The sequence below is a fragment of the Festucalex cinctus genome, chromosome 1 (assembly GCF_051991245.1).
Source record: "Festucalex cinctus isolate MCC-2025b chromosome 1, RoL_Fcin_1.0, whole genome shotgun sequence".
In the NCBI taxonomy this organism is placed as follows: Eukaryota; Metazoa; Chordata; class Actinopteri; order Syngnathiformes; family Syngnathidae; genus Festucalex; species Festucalex cinctus.
The window spans coordinates 20,070,650-20,092,476 of record NC_135411.1 but is presented as its reverse complement, the minus strand read 5'-3'; the positions used below and the strand labels follow the sequence as shown (position 1 = coordinate 20,092,476).

General features: G+C 38.8%; 1 protein-coding gene across 2 annotated transcripts in view; it reads right to left on the bottom strand.

Moving 5' to 3' along the window:
- The window catches only part of LOC144018944 (low-density lipoprotein receptor-related protein 8-like), a 106,077-nt gene that overhangs the window by 19,716 nt on the left and 64,534 nt on the right, over nt 1-21,827 (bottom strand). For both annotated transcript variants that reach the window (XM_077521638.1, XM_077521648.1), the window contains exons 6-10: nt 17,440-17,562; nt 17,138-17,260; nt 8,259-8,378; nt 6,013-6,138; nt 1,178-1,349 (exon numbers count right to left, since the gene is read on the bottom strand). In XM_077521638.1, coding sequence (XP_077377764.1) covers nt 1,178-1,349; nt 6,013-6,138; nt 8,259-8,378; nt 17,138-17,260; nt 17,440-17,562 — 664 coding nt within the window. The remainder of the gene's footprint in view (nt 1-1,177; nt 1,350-6,012; nt 6,139-8,258; nt 8,379-17,137; nt 17,261-17,439; nt 17,563-21,827) is intronic.

Below are 21,827 nucleotides of genomic sequence, written 5' to 3'. Positions count from 1 at the left end.
CTTTCTGGATTGTTTTGCACAAAACAAGGGTCATTTTGTATATAACAACTCATAAAGTTAGGTCAGATCCTCTACTTATAGGTCGTTATCTACAAAATGACTAAAGGAAAAAAAAGAAAAAAAAAAAAAAAGAACCAATGTTGGGTCAAATATATCCAAGTAGAAGATCTGACCAAACTTTTTTTTATAAAAAAAAAAAAAAAAAAAAAAAACTAATAATGACCCAATTTTTAACCCAAAGTTTCGTCAATTTGACCCAACATTGGGTCAAAATGGGGTCACATTTTGGAAAAAACAACCCAGAAAGTTGGGTCAATTTGACACAACTTTGGGTTAAAAATTAGGTCATTATTATTATTATTATTATTATTATTATTATTATAAAACAAACCAAAAAGTTGGGTCAGATCTTCTACTTGGATCAATTTGACCCTTCAATAGGTCATTCATGTATTTATTTATTTATTTATTTATTTATTTATTGTCATTTTGTAGATAACGACCTATACAGATGAGTCAGATCCTCTACTTGGGTCAATTTGACCCAGCATTGGGTCAAAAATTGGGTCATTTTGGATAAAACAATTGGGTCAAATTGAACCATATAGTGGATCGATCCATTTTTGATCCATAATTGGGTTACTCTTGACCCAACTGTTTTTAGAGTTTAGGAGGCTTTCAAGCACCATAAAACTGAAATGGAAGCAAATTAATTTATTACAGGTCAAATGAAAGGTTTTATTTATGGCGAAACCTATTTTACATTATGTTTGATTGACGCTGAAGCCTTGAGCTAAGCACTGAGCAGGTTCAAGCAGGGGTTAGAGTCCCTCTTGGACCACTTATCAGAATAGACAAGGTCTCGCTCAGGGGCGGTCCCCCGTTGCAAATGATGTCACCATGACAGAGGTGTGAGGTGAGGGCCGGCCACACATGTTCCCAAGCAGCAACTTCCCTTTATTATCCCCAGAGATCCCCATTTGATATTAAAAAAAAAAAGAACATGCTGTTCCAATTAGAATTCACTCCAGGGAGAAAATGAATTAGGGATAGCCACAAGGGGTCAAACGTAATAGGAGACCACAGCCAAGATTTGCCCAATTTAATGACAAAAAAATAAGATTCAAAATGAAACGCTAACAACTCAATCAATCAGCACTTTGTGTTACAGTCATACCTGTAGATTTTCCGATGAAAACGATCACACCAGAAGACTCGGTTGTTAGCCACATCGAGGTCGAGAGCCACGGTGTTCTTCTGTGTTGAAACCACCTGGCTGTAGTCTCTCTTAACCAAGTCAATGCGTCGGATCTCATGTCGATTGGTGAACAGTAGATAAGGGCTTTTTCCTGCACACAAAAGAAGAAACATTCTCGGCCTTCTACTCTTCAAATGCTAACTCTTAAGAAAAAACGGGATAATTCACAGTTTTTGGATCATTTATTTTACATGTATCTTTGTGACAGTACTTGTCATCATAGGTGGTCCTTTTTCAAGATAAATCAAGGTTATTACTGCAAAAAATGAAGCAGCTACAGTTTGGGTAATATATCCCCAGTGGATTAAAAAAATATATACTATTGAGTTCTTGGTGACAAACCTTATTATGAAGGTCGAACTGTGACTGTCGAAAATGAAATGCATGCCAAAAAAATATCAGAATATAATATTACTGCCTATCTATTAATATAGTAAAATTAAAAGAACAAATATAAAGGTGTCTCAGATCAAACATATTTAATGTGCTTGGCTCAGTAGACATGCAGGACTATATTTTTGTTACTAGTGTAAATCTTGCTCAGCGTGCAGTGTAATTCTGTGCAGGGGCGGGTTAGACCTGATGCTGGTAATTTCACAGAAAAGCGCAGGCCAGCGAATCTATGATAGGGAGGGCTCTGCCACTTTGGGAGTGGTCACAGCCAACTTCCAATCGTGGCCAGTCAAAGCGGCTCCTTTCATTCCCATTAAATGCGGCATCGCACTCGAGTCTCGACATGGCAGAAAGTACATTTGCGCCATGAAGCGGCGTATAAAAAAATGGATGAAAGATAACCTCAATCACAATCTCATGACCATAAACTATAACTTTTCTCCAAGCCAAGGTTTATATTATGAATGATTTGCTTGTTGCAGAAAGGAAGGGAAAGGCCAACAATGTAAACGTACACACATGTACGGTATACATGTATCCACATGATGAATAAAACATGTACTGTAGCTGGAAATTATCTTTTTGTACAATTAGATAATATCATTCTCCCTTTTTCACTATTTCTTGTTCCGTTAGGCCAGGGGTGTCCAAACTTTTTCATTTGAGGGCCACATACAGAAAATCAGAAGGACGCAAGGGCCACATAATGTTATGAAGAGAAATTGTGTTTAGTCCTAAAAATTGTACAAATAATTTTTTTGTGCTTTTGCATATTTAGAAAAATGCTACAGCATATAAACCAGTTTATTTATAATATGGCAGTAGGGTTATTATAGTTTTGGATGTTTTTATTTGAGCTAGTTTTTATTCATTTTCAGGGTGGTTCTGTTAGTTTTTATTAGTTTTGTTCTTTGAAAAATGCTTAGTTTTAGTTTAGTTTGTTAGTTTCAGTATTAGCATTAGTTTTTTTTTGTTTTTTTTTAAACGTGTATTACTTGTGCTCAATATTTAAAAAACACCATGGGCGCAAGGACGACATCTTGTGGTGCTTTTCTATTGGCTGCTGCTAGATGATGTCACTTCTGTGTGACATACTTTCAATTGTCATTATTCGGATTTATATCAAAATAAATCTACTAAAAATCACATTTGAAACCATACCCAAAGTCTGATGCATTAAATTAATTACCAAAGACTAAAATGAAGGACGTTTGCTATAATTATAGTTAGTTTTAGTTAATTTTGTAAACATAAAATGTAGTTTCAGTTAGTTTTCGTTTTTTAAAAAGCATTTTCGTTTTTAGTTTATTTCGGTAACAATATTGTTGAATGAATTGTAATTTTAGTTTTTTCATTAGTTTTAGTTAACTAAAATAACCTTTAATGGCACCTGTTTTTCGATACCCTCCCTTCTTACTTTGACCATCTCCAAACATTTTTGTTTTGTTTATTTTATTTGAACTGAATCAAATGCCCTTTTTAGCATATGTCGCGGGCCACTGAAAAATGGACGGCTGGCCGCAAATGGCCCCCGGGCCGTAGTTTGGACACCAATGCGTTAGGCCAATTCTCAATATTTTGTCCTTCGTGACTTCCAAAAATTTCTCTGGATAGGTATTACACAAGAACTGTAGAGCTTTTCTTATCTCAAATAATTGAGTTTAAACAATCATAAAGTCAACATTTGAAACTACAAATTACAAAAATTGACGTATGCTGCATGAAAGAAATCACGTTAAAGCTTAAATTTGGTACTCCAGAGGAGTAATCTATCAGATTAGAAAAGTGAAGAAGTGAAATATAAGTAGGCCTTTGGTGTCAGGTAGACACTGCATATAATTGAGGTTGTGTATGCAGAAGCTTTGTTATGTCATTAGCACACATATCCATTAGCAACAATTGTCTTCACCCAAGTGTGTCCTTGTCGCAATTTGGGGGATAGTCGAGCCTATTTTTAGAGCCTCTGTTTGTGATGAGGTCGCCCAGCTCGCATTTTAATTAGACCCTCGATTGAACACAATCTTGCGGCGCATTTACAACGTGTTGTTGTTGTTTGGCTTTTTCATTCCAGCCAGCCGGGAAAAAGCCAAATGGTTTGTCTGAGCAGAATGTTTACTGACCCATGCTTTTACCACTGCGTGGTAATAGGATGGCAGCTGAAGTGCACTTTTCTCCAGAGGCAGACATGAGATTCTGTCCTTAATGACTCACTTGCCCCTGTTTTCCTTCAGACAGTCTGTGTCAAAGATTGTCGTATCACGCTCAAAAATGTTTCCCTTTCCGACATTTTCCTGCTAGCTACTGCTGTTGAACGGGAGTTTTTCAAAAGTGTCCATTTCAATGACAAGCAAATGATCCCCTGCTGGTTTGAAGGACCACCACAGCAGTACCCCTTCACTCGAACCAGCGTGGAGCTGCAGCATCTGTGCTGCTCTTGACACGCATTTAGGCATTTAGTTGTCCCCTGGCATCATCAAGCTAAACACACGCATAGGACACAATCTACACACTCATAAGAACACAGTGCTGCAATCTATTGGACGAAAAATCAGCTTAGCTTAATTGCACGAAAGGAAATGACAGCGGCTGAGAGCCACAGGGCCGACTGTAAGTGGCAGCATTTCATTTGACTCCATCTAACCAATTAAGAAACAATTTAGGAGGAGTGTGTAAACAGAAGCTGGCATCTTTTTGTAATCCTGACTAAATATTGCTCATGGCTGGAGGTCATAACACACGAATTGGCTTTTCATCAGTCCGCTTTGTTCAGCACAAAACTATAATAAACTGGAGAACAGTTTAAATGTGATTAGTACTCACCATGGCTCATCAAGTTTTCCCTAAAGACTTTTTATGCTGAATCTTAACTAAGCACGACTGAACGTGTCACTTGTGGACCTGTTTACATATTTTTCAATTCGAGACCTGGCTCCACCGGTAACCGTATCGAATTACCTTGTGCACAGTAATTACAAGAACCACACATGATTGGTTGTTTTGTGAGTTTGACACTCTGGAACAATGTTATCATACCACTGAAGCAAAGTAATTATAGAGGAAATACCTTAACACATTCACTGCCAGTCCAGCAAAAGCTTTGACATTGACGACTTTTTCCGTCAATGGCAGTGAATGAGTTAAATTTAACGATATAACCAAGAGCTGGCCAATTTGTTTTAAAACATAAAAATGATACCTGTTAGAGGGCCTCTTAAAATTTTGCACTCACACAAATATTTAAGACTAATATGATTTTAATTTAAAAAAAAAAAAAAAAAAAAAAAGAGGACACTCGGCCCAGCCTCGAGGTACTTAAATTATACTCAGTTTACTCGAAGATGCCATAACTATTTTAAAGTGTGCCTCATATGTATGGGTAGAAAATAAAATCTAAAAAACAAAACTTTCTTTTGACATAATGTTCTAAGCCCAAACTTTTTTTGCCCCAAGATCTCCTTGCGGATCGAACCTCCACCGTGACCTCGTCACTGGTTTGGGAGTGCAGAACGCTCGTGTTTATTTTGTTAACGAAAACTAAAAAAATATATTTTCATCAACACACGTTTTTCACCGGACAAAAACTAGACTAGACTAAAACCCTGATTAATAACTATTAACAACTAATTAAAATGAGACGAAAATGTACTTTACTTAATAAAAACTGGACTAAAATCAAACAAAAACAAGAGGAAAATTATATGATTTTGTAAAAACCTGTCTCTTCAACGTTAAAAACAAAGTAAATTATAGTTATAACGTAACATTATTACGTTCCAACAATTAATGTTAATCTGACAGCTAACCAATTCTGGCTAATTTACTAGGTCATAGCATGGAGCCATAGCAGCCTCTTGTTGATATACTGTAATTGTGTGTGTGAAGTTGTTTCTCATCAAAAAGATGAGAGAAAATTTCATGTGAAATAGTTATAGATCCGAAATGTTCAACATTATGTGCTGACAATATGCAAGGGTAAAAAAAAAAATAGTCCTGACTAAAACGTAGACAGCTTTTGTTGACTAAAACTATCCATCCATCCATCCATCCATACATGTTCTTAACCACTTACTAAATAAAAACGGGATGAGGTTGAGTTGAGTATGACAACAAGCGTGATTGAAACTGGACTAAAACTGAGACTACATTTAAAAATGCCTGAACAGTCAGCTAAAATTCTGTACTGCCGAAAGAAGCTCAGAAAGTGAGGCAAAAAGCTGAACTTTTTTTTTGTTTTTAGTTTTTTCTCAAGTGGAATTGGTGCGTCAGATTATAAATGAGCCTCATCTATAAAAATCCCTCAATGTAAATCCTATCATGTCACACAAGCTGCTCTTTTTCTCAATTAATGATTTAGCACTCACCCTCTGCCTTGCAGGTCTTGGTGACGGGATCCATCTCATACCCTTCATAACATTCACACTTAAAATCCCCCTTGTAGTTGATGCAGATCTGGCTGCAGGCATCCGGGTTCTCACATTCATCAATGTCTGCGGGGAGGAGAGGAAGGAGAGGTTATCAATCAGCTGCAGGACCGTCAGGCACAGACAGAAAGTGATTGATTCACCCTCAGGAACACCACCAGATGAGTGCCTGACTAAAGTCTAAGCAAAGTAATGCATTTCCGAAAGACAAGAACTGTATTAGGTGATGATGTGGTGCTGAATTTGGTAATTGATGGAAAGAAGACATTCTAGATGACATTCTAATGTCAACTACTCCAATCTTCTACTCTTGAAAACATTTGTGTTAAAAGGAATGGGACAGAGCAAAGATAATAGAGCTGCTAAAGCAACTAGGGTTGCCAACTTTATCATCCCAAAATAAGGGACAGGTGCACGGCACGGTGTCATGGTGGTGTGAGCATGATGTGTGAAATCAGCGTATGTACAAAGTTTGTACATTCCCTTTAATCCTTACTGCAGGCCATCATTATGTAACCTCATACAAAACCTCAAAGAAACCACAATTTGTCTAAAAAAAAAAAAAAAAAAAAACAGGTGCCAAATTTTTTTTTTTTTTAAATGCAAAAGAGGAGCGTGACTCAGCAAATTTACTTTTCCCATGGATACTTGTAACAGCACAGTCTTTTCTTTCTTACAGGTTTATCCATTCTCTCTACCTAACCGACCAGACAACACTACACATTATTATTATTATTATTATTATTATTATTATCTAGCCACTTGTGCAGCATAAGCCACTACAAAAAATGCATGTGACAATGCCTGATGCCTGTGATTGGCTGACAGGTGCCGAGCTTCTGGACATTGCCGTTTTAGCTGATCTAGGACCTGTAGAGTGCGGTTTGCTCTGTTAAGCGCTGATTGCAAAACTTGCCAGCAAGCTAAATTCTCGCAGTATTTGTTCATAAATAGTACGCGAATACATCTTGTATTGCTCCCGCTGATACGTTCGCAGCCGCATACGTTCTTGTCACCTGTCAACCTACGGGAGCAGCCGTGGTCCAAAAATGACAAAGATGCCGTTTGCTGCATTTAGTGAAAGAATTGAGAATTATTTACGGGACTTTTGAGGTCCCGTACGGGACATAATAATTTAGCCCAAAATACGGGGCGTCCCGGATAATCCGGGACAGTTGGCAACCCTAAAAGCAACACACACTCTGTTAGTCAACATTAGGGGTGTTAAAAAAAAATCGATTCGGCGATATATCGCGATACTACATCGCGCGATTCTCGAATCGATTCAATAATCGGCAGAATCGAATTTTTTTTTTTTTTTTTAGGATTCACACCTTGAGCATGGAAGAATGTTATATGAACGGCACATTAAGCCTTAATATTTTTATTTTAATGCTGTTCAAATGTGAAACAGATTGCAAACTGTTTGTGTACAGTGGCTCACGGTTATAAGCCTCAAGTTTTAGATAAATATATTCATACAAATCTTACAGTGTACATGTACAAATTTACTGATAGTATTTTCTAAATTTGAATGGAAAAAAATCGCAACAACCGACTTATAAATTCGTATCGGGATTAATCGGTATCGAATCGTGACCATTCGTATCGGGATTAATCGGTATCGAATCGAATCGTGACCTGTGAATCGTGATACGAATCGAATCGTCAGGTACTAGGCAATTCACACCCCTAGTCAACATACTGTCTGTCACGGCCATGAAGTGTGGAGGACCCAAGTGCAGGAGGCGAACAAGTCACGGAGGCAGAGGTGCTCAAAAAGGAGTAAATTTAATCAAACAAAAGTGGCAAACAGGGTACTTGGTAACTAAGAATAACAAAATACAGAAGGGGAAAACGGTACAAGACAAAATGGCAGCATGGACGTGTGGAAACAAGAACAATGAACCGACAAGAACTGAAGCGAAAACGATAACTAAGTACACACACTAATTGAGAATGATTAGACACAGCTGGGCAAGACACAAGGGGCAGGGGGTGCTGATTGGTTGACACATGAGGAAGGGCAGGCAAACACAGGTGGACATGACAAGGCTTAAAAAGACCAGGGAAGACAAGGAAAGCAGAACATAAACATGACAAACTCAAAACTAGAACCCCAACAAAAACAAAGCAAAACCCAACCCAAACAGAACCAAAAAATGACACTGTCGTTGTAAAAATACCTCCACAAGTCTTCTTGTCCAGTAGCTGGTAGCCAGTGGGGCACTGACATTCAAACCCAATCGGTCGATCCATGCAGACGTGAGAGCAGCCGCCGTTGTTTATCATACATTCATTAAGCCCTAGAAAAATAAATAACGCAGCCAATAAGAAACACAGTACAGTACTCAATGGATTCATGCAAATCATGTCTCAGCCTCACATGGTACGGCAAAAAGAAAAAAAGAAAAAAAGTCTGATGTTGGGTAAGATATAAGAACATGAGGAACTCGTTTTCAAACAATGTCACGTTATCGCCGTTCTTGTACTGCCAGCTCTCTTTCCACCGCGAATCAAAGAGACTCATTATCACTGATCGGTTCACGCACTGACGACGTGGGCTGTGAGCAGAGATACCGAGATGCAGTTATGGAGTGAGACAGCACCGGAGACCTGATGTGCTGCTTGAATTCAGTCTCATTAAATAGAAGAAGCTAAAATGGGAAGTGGGATGTGACGGAATTGATGTCCCATTAGTAACTCATCGGATACGGAGTTATTTTCTTCAACCCTAGGATGTCCGCCATTTAGACTTAAATAGAAATACATTTTTCTAAGCACTCATTTTGACAGAGGAAAACAGTAAACAGCAACAGGCTATGTACCATTCTTTGCACTTTCATAAGTGTGCATTCTGTCAATATTGACGGAAGGTCCATCAATCCGTCAATGTAATCATCAATAACCGGGTCACTACGAATAGCCCTTCTCAGTCCGATAATGACAGATGGCCGTTTCGCTGACTAATGACGGAAACACTCGCCCATTCCACTGACGGACTGCAGAATATTTTCACTTCTTTCCTGAGACTCTATTTCTCCTTACACGTAGCCTACCAGGAATGCTAACTTCCTGGTTCACAATTCTCCAAGCCGTCTCTTTTCTGGCTCGGTCCCAATACTGATAGCTGGCCTTGTTGTAGAACTCTGGTGACTACAAACCGTAATAATAATGTTTTCCTCCTATTGTACCATCCTCGTTATTGTTACGTTTAAGCAAGCATTAGTTTAGTGCTCAGTTAGTTTATTTTACATCAGGCACGTTGTTAGACAGCTTCGGTGCACCATTTTACATCAGGCAGGTTATTGAACAGCTAAGGGTCCTAAAAAGGGGAAGTAGAGTCTGTTGGCCACGTGCGCCGTGCGGTTTCATTGGTTGCAGTTATGATGCACATACAATACAGCACATGGCGACATTAGTGAGGAAAAGAATAGTAACAAATAATCTCGAGAGGAAAATATTGGTGAGAAAGTGTAATTTAGCATGACGGAAGCGTGGTTAAACGATTGACAGACTGCGCCCATGAATTTTCCTGTCGGGTAGGGCTGGAAATATTTGACTGTCTCACGATTCAATTCGATTACGATTTTTGGGTCTACGATTCGATTCAGAATCGATTTTCGAATCGATTAAAAATTATTTGATTGACAAATGATTTCTGCTTCAATTTACAGATCTGCACAACATTGTCATGATCTACTCCAGTCTGCTTCGCAAGACAAAATGGACAAATGGAGACATTAAAGTGTCTTTTTTTTTTTTTTAAACATTTATTAATTTTGTATTGTAAGTGCCTTTTTCCACAAAAACAGCATGTGGGCTACAACTGCCTTTTCCCCTTCTTCTTCATTTCTAATTTAAATAAAATCGATTTTTTGGATATTCATATCGATTAGATTAATAAGAGAATCTCGATTCTTTTATGAATCGATTTTTTGGCACACCCCTACTGTCGGTCCCAAAATAGCGGCTGTAATTTAAGCGATGACGAAAGCCCAGTTAAAATCACATTGACAAATTGACGATTACAATTCAGCTTGAAATATTGTTGGATTGACAATAACAGAAGTTGTGCCTCCACTGTTGAAAATTGCCGAATGAAGGGTGATCAAAATTCATTAACGCGCCCACCTCTATGTTTGTCTTCACTATTTTAAGTAAACCTAATCCTTTGAAAACCACATTTTTCCTTGACACGATCAGTAAATACATGAATCAAGATGAGAAACCAGTTGAACCAGACCAGATGAAAAAAAATAATTGTAAAAATCCCTCCAACATTGGTAGGCAGAGTCAAGATTTGCATGTAGGCTTTGTACCAACAAATGTGCACGGCTGCAAAATAAACGACTGACGACTGCGCTGGGGCGATAAAGAGAAAATGGATTAAACTACTAAAGAAACAACACTCCAAAAAATGAGACCATGAATATTTAACACTGCCAACAGCCTCCTTAATTTAATACATTTGCCACTGCTCTTTATTTGTTACCCACTCAGTCTGCTATTGAGAGCAGGGCTTCATTCAGTACATTAGAGAGAGAGAGTCTATAATAGAAACTTTGTTCTGTGGTTGCACTTTCATGAATTTACAAGCACTTGTGTGTCCATTTTGCTGCATCACTGAGAATCAAGCTCCTCTTGTAAGTTCTACAATATATTTTGACCTTCACCTGTATGTATACAGTTGTCAGTTAGTAGACACGACAATAGGTACCCCGGCACAATCGAATGACAACCAAAACAAGATTAACCATCCTTTTAAATATTCTGGAGAAATTGTGTGTGAATGCTGAATGACAAAAAAATAAACATGTAATGATGTGTAATGCTTATGAATGATAATGAAATATATGAATTATGTAAAAAGATATTAAATATAATTGAACAATATTACATGACATGGACCCGTGTAAGCCGGAATATAATGCACAACTTCTTGTGTACTGGACAATCTGCACTATCAACTGAACCAAAGCTGCCATGTTGAAAGCAGTCAGATGATGTGGAACAGTAATGAATGATATTGAAAGACATTAAAGGATGTGAAATAATATTGACTTTACTGGATATATATTGAATGATATGGTATACATGTTCCCTTGTTCTCCGCTGGGGTTAGGTTCCAAAATATACCCGCAATAAATGAAATCCGCAAAGTAGTTAGCTTTATGTTTTACATTCATTATAAATGTTTACCATATTTTTCGGATTATAAGTCGCAGTTTCTTTCATAGTTTGTCCGGGGGTGCGACTTATACTCTGGTGAGACTTATGTGTGAAATTAACACATTATTATATCATTTACATGTTATTTTCACACTAAACCGCAAGAGGGTGCTCTAGGCCTGTGTTGATAAGTTCAACATTGCCGGTAGACGAGGAAGCGGCGCATCGTCTACCTCCCGAGTTGGGGGAGTTGTTTAAAAGTGACACCGAGGATGAAGATTTCATTGGATTTAGTGATTTGTAGTGAAACTGATAGTTTGGTAAACTTGTTAGCATGTTCTTTATGCTAGAGTTATATGAATAACTTGTAGTGATGGGAACATAATTCACTCACGGAACGTTGGGACGAAGGGAGAGTTCCGGGTGGGAAGGTTTTGTTATGTGGAAAAGGGGAGTTAGCCTGTTAGCTTCTAGCTGAGTGGGGAGTTGCTGTTAAGACCTCAGAAGCTGATGTCAATAAAACGCCAGCCTTTGGCTCCGTGCTTCAACACTCCGCCTCCGACTCCCGTCACGGCTCGCTACAAACTCTTAATATGTTACGTCGTTACTGACAGTACCAGGCATGTCAGTCATGTAACGTTAGTGTACCGTACACTTATTCAGCCTGTTGTTCTCTCTTTTATTTTTATTTTAAATTGCCTTTCAAGATGACATGTATATTTTTGGTGTTGGATTTTACCAAATAAATTTCCCCCAAAAATGTGACTTATACTCCAGTGCGACTTATATATATGTTTTTTCCTTCTTAATTATGCATTTTTTGGCTGGTTTGATTTATAATCCGGAGCAACGTATAATCCGAAAAATACGGTAAGGCTCTAAAACCCCTCACCACACAGTTTATACACTTTTATCATTGAGGCATTTACATTTTCTCACATTTCTCTCGTTTAAACCTTCATAAATGTCATAAAATTAGTACATTACTGTAAAAAAAAAAATTAAAATACATGCAAAATTGCACTAAAAATATCTGTGAAACAGTGAGGCTGCGAAAAGTGAACCACATTATAGCGAGGGAACAATATATTGGTAAATATGTTCAACGATCAATGTTTTGTCCAAAGGACACACCAACAATAGACAGTAATGAACATTAAACATTCAATGAACATTGGAGGCCATGAAATGATGTGGAATGGTATTGAATGATCTGGAATAATGAGTAGGGATGTAACGATATCCAAACATCACGATATGATAATATCACGATATAAAGGTCACGATACGATAATTACCATGATATTGTGAGGGCGTTGGCTATATTTAAAATATCACAATATTGTAACAAAAGAGAGCTCAGACTAAAACTGTGTGTGTGTGGGGGGGTGGGGGGGATATTTAAAAAAGGTCACAGCAATGCATACAAACCACCTACAATCTCTAATAACAATATTGAGGCACTTACTTGCTAATGTAAGCATACATTGATAGCTTCACAAGCAAACCCTTTGATCACAACATGGGTCAAAAGTGACCCAACCAAGTTGTGCATTAGAAGGGGTGTGAATATGTTGTGCATTAAAGGGTTAAGTTCCCCTTCATCTGACAATTAGCACAGATTTTAAACATAGAAGGCCAAAAAATCCCGAATGAAAATTAAATTGCACTAATAAAATAGCCACGAGAGGGTGCTAGTACTGCACAAATGGAAATCAACCTGACTTTTTTTTTAACAGATGTGTTCCCTTTAAATATTGTGAACATGACGATGACGATATTGTGGCAGTTTTAATATCATGATATCACGATATTGCCCTTATCTTTGCATCCCTAATGATGAGTGCTATTAAATGTTCACTGTCCCATTGAAAATGAACGGGGAATGTTTGATGGAAAATACGTCAGTGTGAGAAAACAATGTACACCAGGGGGGTCAAACTCATATTAGCTCAGGGGCCACATGGAGGAAAATATATGACCAAGTGGGCCGAATCAGTAAAATAATGGTATATAACATAAAAACAATTGCCATCAATTCTACGCAGATTTTCGCTATTTGTGGACCAGCCCTAAATTACGGAGCTCAGCTGTAATCTATTGTTCCAAAAAAGTAACACGAATGCCAATGGAACACGGCAACACTTTCCTGTATGAGTTCCGCATGTCTTAAATCTACCAGTTTTGCATATATATTGTTCACAGAATGCAATGTATGGCACAATTAATGAAGATATAAGGATGTTAATTTTTCTCATTTGTATTTGTCTTACCAGTAATTGAATTTGTGTCGTATTTACACGTTTGTCGGTCTATGATTTTATATTTTTTTTTCAGAAAAATTTAAACAAACCGTTACTTTAGGTTGTGTGTAAAATAATGACTCGAGGACGATTCCTTGTACAAGTTGCATTGCTCATCCGAGGAATGCTTGTGAGATTACGAATTTATGTTTGGATTGTGGCCGTCTGATTTATTAGTCTGGCATTACAATTTTATTTATTTATTTTTTTTACTTTACAAAATCATCTCGCGGGCCAGATTAAACCCCTTTGCGGGCCTGATCCGGCCCGCGGGCCTTATGTTTGACACCCCTGATGTACACTGACTGTACATTTCTAGAATGAGAAAAACAGTACCCAGGGTGGCATGAATTTTTGGATCATGCTGAATTTGAAACAGTGCGAATCGGATACATTATGAGGGAGTAAATGTGTGTCAAAAACATATGGAGAAGTTGTAGACTGCAATACATAGGAAATGCTAGGAGACATCGAGCAGATCAGCAGTCCCAACTAAATTCTCAACTCACAGTTGGATGAGTGACAGCACTCGGGTCTCCTTCAATACTCTTCAGGATTCAGTGCAGAAAGACGAAAAGGCCTCAATCACAGTAATTTCAATGATCAGTAATTGCTCTTTCTTGGACCTGGACTATATCACTTAAAGAGCTACAGAGGGGAACTGGAAATATATTTTTCCAAGAAATTCCATCAAGCCTCGCCGTGATTTACAGGCGCCGACATCCTCTTCATTCTCGCAACGCCTCCGCCAGCTCTTTTTCACCATGACAACCCGTTACGTAGTGGCCAGTTTTAAGAGTTTCTCCCAGGGAAAAGCATGAATCGAGAGTGCAATGTTAACAGTCGACAGGCTCGCTAAGTAATGAGTCTGCACTGTATATGCCATTATCTCTAATGAGCTGGGAAAGTACAGAGGGAAATGCATGGCATCTATTCTCCCTCTTGAAAATGCAGACACTCTTTTGTGTCAGTGTGTTCCAGTGCGGTATTGTTAGCATGTGAGGGTTCAGAAGAACATCTTGGAAATGAATGGTTCAGAGGACAGAACGATGAGCGAAGTGTGTGCGTGTGCGCGTGTGTTTTTAGACACTTTTTGCCAACCTGTGAAGAAAACAGTTGAAGGACAGAAGGAGGGAAATAAAAGGTCATAGGAAGACAAGGCAGAGGGATGATAAATGAAAGAAAAATACGCCCAATAATGCCAGCTTTGTTTCATGATTTCATAATCAGCTTCCCGAGCACAGGTCAGCATTCCATCGTCAATGTGATTTCATTGCGAGGAATAACATTACATTGAACTTTTGGGTTAGAGGGATGGGGTAAAAACATTTTGGCTTTTGTCCACTGACTTGTCCTGATGAAGAGATGATATCAAGTGCAGACAGCAAAGAGGATGTAGAACAAGGAGATTATCACCCAACACGCACGACTTTTGCCTTCAGTTTGAAAGTAATTAGAACAAGCAAACTCTTGTTGTGATCAGCGAGGCTTCCTCTAATTGGAGTGTGCCTCTGAAGTCTGAGATAACAGGAGGGATGTTCCGTAGTTGCAGTCAGTTAGTTGAAGCATACAAAAACACGCCGATTCTACATGATGCGAATGAATTCATTTACAAAAAAAAAATGCGTAAATGCTCTTTCAATGTACAAGGCTGATATACATGAACAAATGCCTGTACAAGTTCACAGTTCAGATTTGCTTGTCAAACATTTGGGAAAACATGAGCATCTGTCCCATGACACACTTTCTATTGTCAAAACTTGGACAGTTAATCTGTCTCATGCTAACCCCGGAAATACACCGGATGCGTGTGCGGTGCGTCTTGACTGCGTGCTCCGGACGCGTCAATTTTTTTGGCCAACTCACACCGGCTCCGCACAGCTGCGGTCCGGCAGCTCCGTCGCCGACCACTTCCCGCCGTGTCTCGCGTGACCGCGCGCGATCATGTGGCATTCAAAACAACGACAAACACACAGAAAGTCTGTGCTCAACAGAGAAGCAGAAAGAGAGGTGGACTTTTATTTTGTGGCTTTCTACCTCCAATATAAACCTCTCTTCGTCCATGTTCGCTGGTGTCTAAACCGTGAATGAGCACCTCGCACGTTAACTCATTCATTCCCAGCCATTTTCACAGAAGCAATCCCGTTCGCTCCCGGCTGTTTTACTGGATTTTGATTGATTTTGCAAGGCCCACAGAATATTGTGTTCTATTGCAATAAAAACAGGGAACCTGTCGAAAGAAAGATTAGTCTCTTCTTTCATCAGGAAAAAAAAAAAGTATGTTTGCACCTGTTTCAGTTTTGCAGCAATTAGCATTAGAAGAGAGCTAAGTTTCATCAGTTTTCACAAATCTATTTAAAATTGTGAGTAATTTAGCTTGTTTTTTTTTTTCAAAATGGCCCTGGTTGATCTCCTTTGCTCTGCTGCCACCTGCTCTCTTTGGGACACTTAAAACATAAAAAAAAAACAAAAAAAACGTATTTACACGTCATTGGGAGCAAATGAGTTAACTCCAGGCCCGGCTACACCCACGTCAAGTTTTGCTGACATGCTTGCGAAATAGGATCTGGCCAGTGTTTTATTCTGAACCGGACATTTATTTTGAAACTGCGTCGGTCTTCCTGTCCCGCTCGATGTGTTTTGTGCTAACTTGCCATTTGCCGGAGGCCGACGGATGCGGCGTCCGGTAAAAATGGAAAATAGGTCTATCCGTGCGGGAGGGCTGCAGCACGCCGCAGCTGAGACGCAGTCGACACGCAACGCAAGCGGTGTAATTCTCACCATTCGAATGAATGGAATCTAATTGGTTGCGTCGCCGGAACGCACCGCAGCCGCAACCGGTGTGAGTCCCGGGTGGGAAAGAAAGAATAACAAATGCTGACTATGCTCCTCTAACTATGTTTTACACCCAGTCAATATTCGAGTTCAAGGTCAAAATTTCCCTTTCTGAAATATTCGGGAAAACTTGTTTGGTGTTAAATAGTTGTGATCATTTAAAATACGTTTTGTAACAACATCACACAAATAGAAATAATTTCCGCTTTTAACTCTCTACAGTCAATAAAAGGCATTTTATTGACTGTAGAGTCATTATATTCATGTCAGCCTCTACGCTAAATGAAGTAGTCAGTTTACTCCTTGCTCCAAAAGTGTGCTTCTTTGCTGCATCGCCATGTTTGTTTACCTTGTTTGCTTGAATACTTCCAGTCGGTTGCACGTCAGAAGCACAAAAAAAATGTACATACATGTTTGTGTGTGTAGACTCACACTGTTGCATTTTTCACCATAGAGACAAAAAATAACCCAGAGAAATTAATGTATTCAAGTGAGGCTCGTTTAGCGAGTGGGACGGCGCCATGCATTGCATACAAGTCGTTCCTGTACTCCAAGGACCATGATTTATTGCAAATACAATTAAGTGATGAAGAAGAACAAGAAAAAGAAGAAGAAGAAGAAGGAAAAGAACAAAAAGAAGGGGAAGAAGAACAAAAAGAAGAAAGCGAAGAAGAAAAGAAGAAAGAAAGTTGAAGAAGAGAAGAAGAAAAAAGGCGAAGAAGAAGAACAAGAAAATCTGGCAAGTCTCCTCTTACCGCACTCTTTCTTGGGCTCATCTGATCTGTCCTTGCAGTCCTTGACAGAGTCGCACACTTTGGAACTATCAATACACTCTCCGTTCTTGCACAAGAACTTCAGGGGGCCCTCACATTTTGTGGCTGCAACACAGGTACAAAACAAAGCCAAACATTGTGTGAGAATCTGTTTGCACAGGACTTTAAAGGCAGGCAAAGCACTCAGGAGAGTGAACAAATAACCAGGTGCATTCAAAATGAACACTTTATATAAAAGACTGCAAACAGACACAAAACAAAGAGGGGCAAAAAACAGAACCCACCGTTGACACAGCCGGATTCGTCGCTGTGGTCGGGGCAGTCGTTGACCTTGTTGCACTGCTTGGTGCCGTGGATGCAAGAACCATCACCGCACTGGAACTCATCAGGACGGCAAGTCAGCAGGGCTGCACACAAATACACAACCACAAAAACATAACATTTAAAACCTTTCAGGAACAAAACATCACAGGGTCAAAGTCAAAGAAAGACAATTTTCTTCTATATTACCACAAACTGAGATTTCAAAACATCAACAATCTTTCTGGTAGTATGTTGCGTCACCAGGACAGACACACCTAAAGAAAGTAAACTTGCTGTATTTTTGATGGGCTTTTTGTTTTTACCTTTTCGCCCTATAGTTATGAAGTGTGATTTAGGGCAGACTCAATGTGTTAAAGCCCACTCTGGTTAGAATTTTATTATGATGGGCTCTATTTTGGTAGACGGCACATCTGCTCTCCAGCGTAGAAAAACTGCCGCCTCATTGCGCCTGTTTGGGAATTTGATTCATCTCTCAATGCCATGCTTGGCGTTCCGGTTTGGGGCCTTTGACGTGCGCCGGTGCAGCTGACATTTTAGAGGCAGAAATATTTCTCAACTTTACTCCTGCAGCAACCACATCAATTCGGTGAATTTGTTTGAGGCACAAGAAGACAGATTCTCACACGAACATGAACGACTGGGGTAGAAGAAGGTCACCAGTAAGTCTCCGCTTTAATGATGTGTGATCAACCTGGCCTACTTTATCTGCTCGTGGAGGTCTGCTTGCACGTCCTTATAAACGGACTTTGTATGCTTCGACCTGCCGTGGGACTTGAGCAAATCAGTTCCTTCTTCCTCCATGTCAAGGACTTTAATGATCATGTCAAGGATTAGCGTATTTTCCGCACTATAAGGCGCACATTCAATGTATGACATATTTTCAAACCTTTTCCATATATAATGCGCTACAGTAGAGGCTGGGGTTACGTTATGCATCTATTAGATGGTGCTGCGCTAAAGGGAATGTCAACAAAACAGTCAGATAGGTCAGTCAAACTTTATTCATAGATTACAAACCTCCAAAATGAATAAACAGCTGTTTTATTATTTTCTCTGAGGTAAAGTATTAGTATTAGCTAGCGATCCAAGATGGCGGGATCTTCTGCGCATGCACGTCACCGATCGTGCAGGGTCACCGAATAGCGTCTTGACAGCGAGACCTGTTGTGGCTCAATATTGATCCATATATAAGGCGCACTGGATTATAAGGCGCATTGGTCAGCTTTTGAAAAAATTGAAGGCTTTTAGGTGCGCCTTATAGTGCGGAAAATACGGTACATCTGTATTTAAAGGGAATAAGAAGCAGCGAATCAGATCAGGTGGTGTTTACCCTCACAAGACCGTAAAATACCATCAAAAAATATTACAAACATTAACACGTTACAACAAAAGACAAGGGCAATAACATTCTTTCAGTCAAAAAAAAAAAAAAAAAAACTAGCGCTGTCAAAGTTAAAGCGTTAACTAATTAATTAATCACAAAAAAAAGTATCTCATCAATCATTGTATTACCACAGATTAATCACACTATTAATTTTGACCACAGATGATCCTTTTTAGCCGACAGTGGATGGTTACATTAAAGGTAGCTGTTGGAGTTTGCGCAATAAACATAACTACATGCATTAAAGTAAAGCATTTAATAAATGTTTACGTATGCCGTAGGTAATTTTTTCCCCATTTTAAATTATGCAAATAATTACCGTATTTTCACGACTAAAAGCCTTCAATTTTTTCAAAAGCTGACCATGCGCCTTATAATCCAGTGCGCCTTATATATGGATCAATATTGAGCCACAACAGGTCTCGCTGTCAAGACGCTATTGGTGACCCTGCACAATCGGTGACGCGCATGCGCAGAAGATCCCGCCATCTTGGATCACTAGCTAATACTAATACTTTACCTCAGAGAAAATAAAAATTATAATACAGCTGTTTATTCATTTTGAGAGTGAATGGAGTTGTCAGAAAAGCTGGTTTGTAATCTATTAATAAAGTTTGACTGACCTATCTGACTGTTTTGTTGACATTCCTTTTAGCGCAGCACCATCTAATGGATGCATAACGTAACCCCAGCCTCTACAGTAGCGCCTTATCTATGAAAAAAGTTTTAAAATATGTCATTCATTGAAGCTGCGCCTAATGCGGTGCGCCTTATATATGGACAAAGTTTTAAAATATGTCATTCATTGAAGGTGCGCCTTATAATGTGGTGCGCCTTATAGGGCGGAAAATACGGCAATTGATTAGAAAAAGCTGGATGCGCGTGTGCAGTGGATATAAATTTTTGAAGACGTCCTCGTAACATTAAATGTTGAAAAAATTAACACATAACAAGTGCGCTTCAAATTTAGCGGGTAAAATATGTTGGGTAAAAAAAAAAGCTTTTTTAAGTCAGTGATTAATCATGATTTATCAAAATTCTACGATGTGATTAATCTGATTGAAAAATGTAATCGTTTGACAGCTCTAAAAAAAACACAGCCACTATAAAGTTAAAACAAAACAAACAACTGGCATTACAAAAGCCAAGTTACACAAAAGTCAGCGCAACAATAACAAAAATGATCAATAAAGAATAAAGTCCACGGTATCCATATTAGTCTTAATCTGGACCTAAACATTGATTTAGAACTTTCCACCTTCTTATAATAATTTTTTATTTCTTTGTTTGTTTAAGCCATGTACCAGTCCAATGATCCATATTGCCTAATATAACTTTTAAAATTTGTTATGTTATGTGAAAATCTATCAATAGCTTTAAACATAAACTGTTTTCCTAATAATATAATTATGTTTTCAACATCACTGCAATTTATAAAGTCCCCAAGCATCACAACATTGATATCTACTTCTCGGCATCAAACCATTTCCTCCACCATTTTTTCAACATCTCTCCAAAAGGACGACACAATATAACAATGCCAAAACAAGTGCGTCAAGGACTCTGCGAAACGACATCAACATTCATCAGGCTCAACTCATTTCCAAATATATATTACTGTTATTTATATCTAAATATCTCACAATCAGCTGGTAGTAAAAACTATCCATGAATCAAAGTGGCCAACTGTGTTCAACTGAGCAGTTGATGTAAATTATTATATTAGAAATTAGACAGGTAGTGTAAGTTAAAAAAAAAAAAAAAAGAAGTCATGAGTGACCTGTAGAGAAAAGCAATTCCCCAGGCCTCTTCGACGTGCTGCTCACATGACACCAGAGTAGTGGACTTGATGTGCGCGTCTCACATCGTCCTAATGGCATGTGAGACTATCTCAGCTTCGCACTCAACCACGGTGCGACAAGAGCTTCAGGGCTCCCCTCTGCCCTCTGTTATTAGGAAAATCAGCTTTATCACAATGTCCTCATCTTCACATTGGATTTATTTAGACAGACACATCTTTTATTGGACACGGCGAGTGGCCCGAAGAGGAGAAACTGTGCTAAATGGCAAAATAACGCTTGAGGGGGAGATGGGAAAGCAGCTTTCTGAGAGCAGACTGACAGGATACCATAACCCGAATGAAGCGAAATAAAATGGATCTTCATGGTAATTACTCCTGTCCGTACTCAATAGTAGAAGCTTATTAAACTTGTTCACAATGTCTTGCAGTTTTCAAGAAAATGCCACATTATGAAATATTTACATATTTTGCCTCATGATAGAGCAAAAATAATTCTTTGACTTTTCTGTGATTAGAGTGTTATAGGATTTTTAAATATAGGAAAAGTCAAGAAAAAAAAAATCTTTACAATGTACTGACTATGCAGCACCACTAGTCTAAACACAGTATTCTATTGAATATTGTGTTTGTGGAATTTGAATTAATCAGACTAAAATCCACCTGTTTTTATCCATCTCAGGGGGCGGCCATTTTTTATTTATTTATTTTTTATTTTTTGGCGTGGGGCTGGCATTTTGTCATTTGCACTTCACTTTAGATGACATTACAGCTGCTCAGGGCTCAGGGAACAACCAATCACGGCTCAGTTTGTGAACATCACATGATCAAACTCAGAAAACAGATGAGTTGTGATTGGTTGTTACTAGTGTTGTTCCGATACCGTTTTTTTGGCTACCGATACCCAGCTTTGCAGTATCGGCCGATACCGATACCATACCGATACTTGAGTTTTTTGGGGGGGGGTTTCCTCAACATGAAAATGCTGTCCTGCTATTGGTTCAGAGCATTCAAGGGCCAATAGTATATCTTAGATCGGCATGCAGTGAACATGTCACATACCAGTGAATGTCGTGCACGAGCATGACACAAGATGCTGCATACAAAAATCCTATATTAGCGTTGGAATTAATGGTACCGGCATGTTACTTGTGAGTAGTCACCGA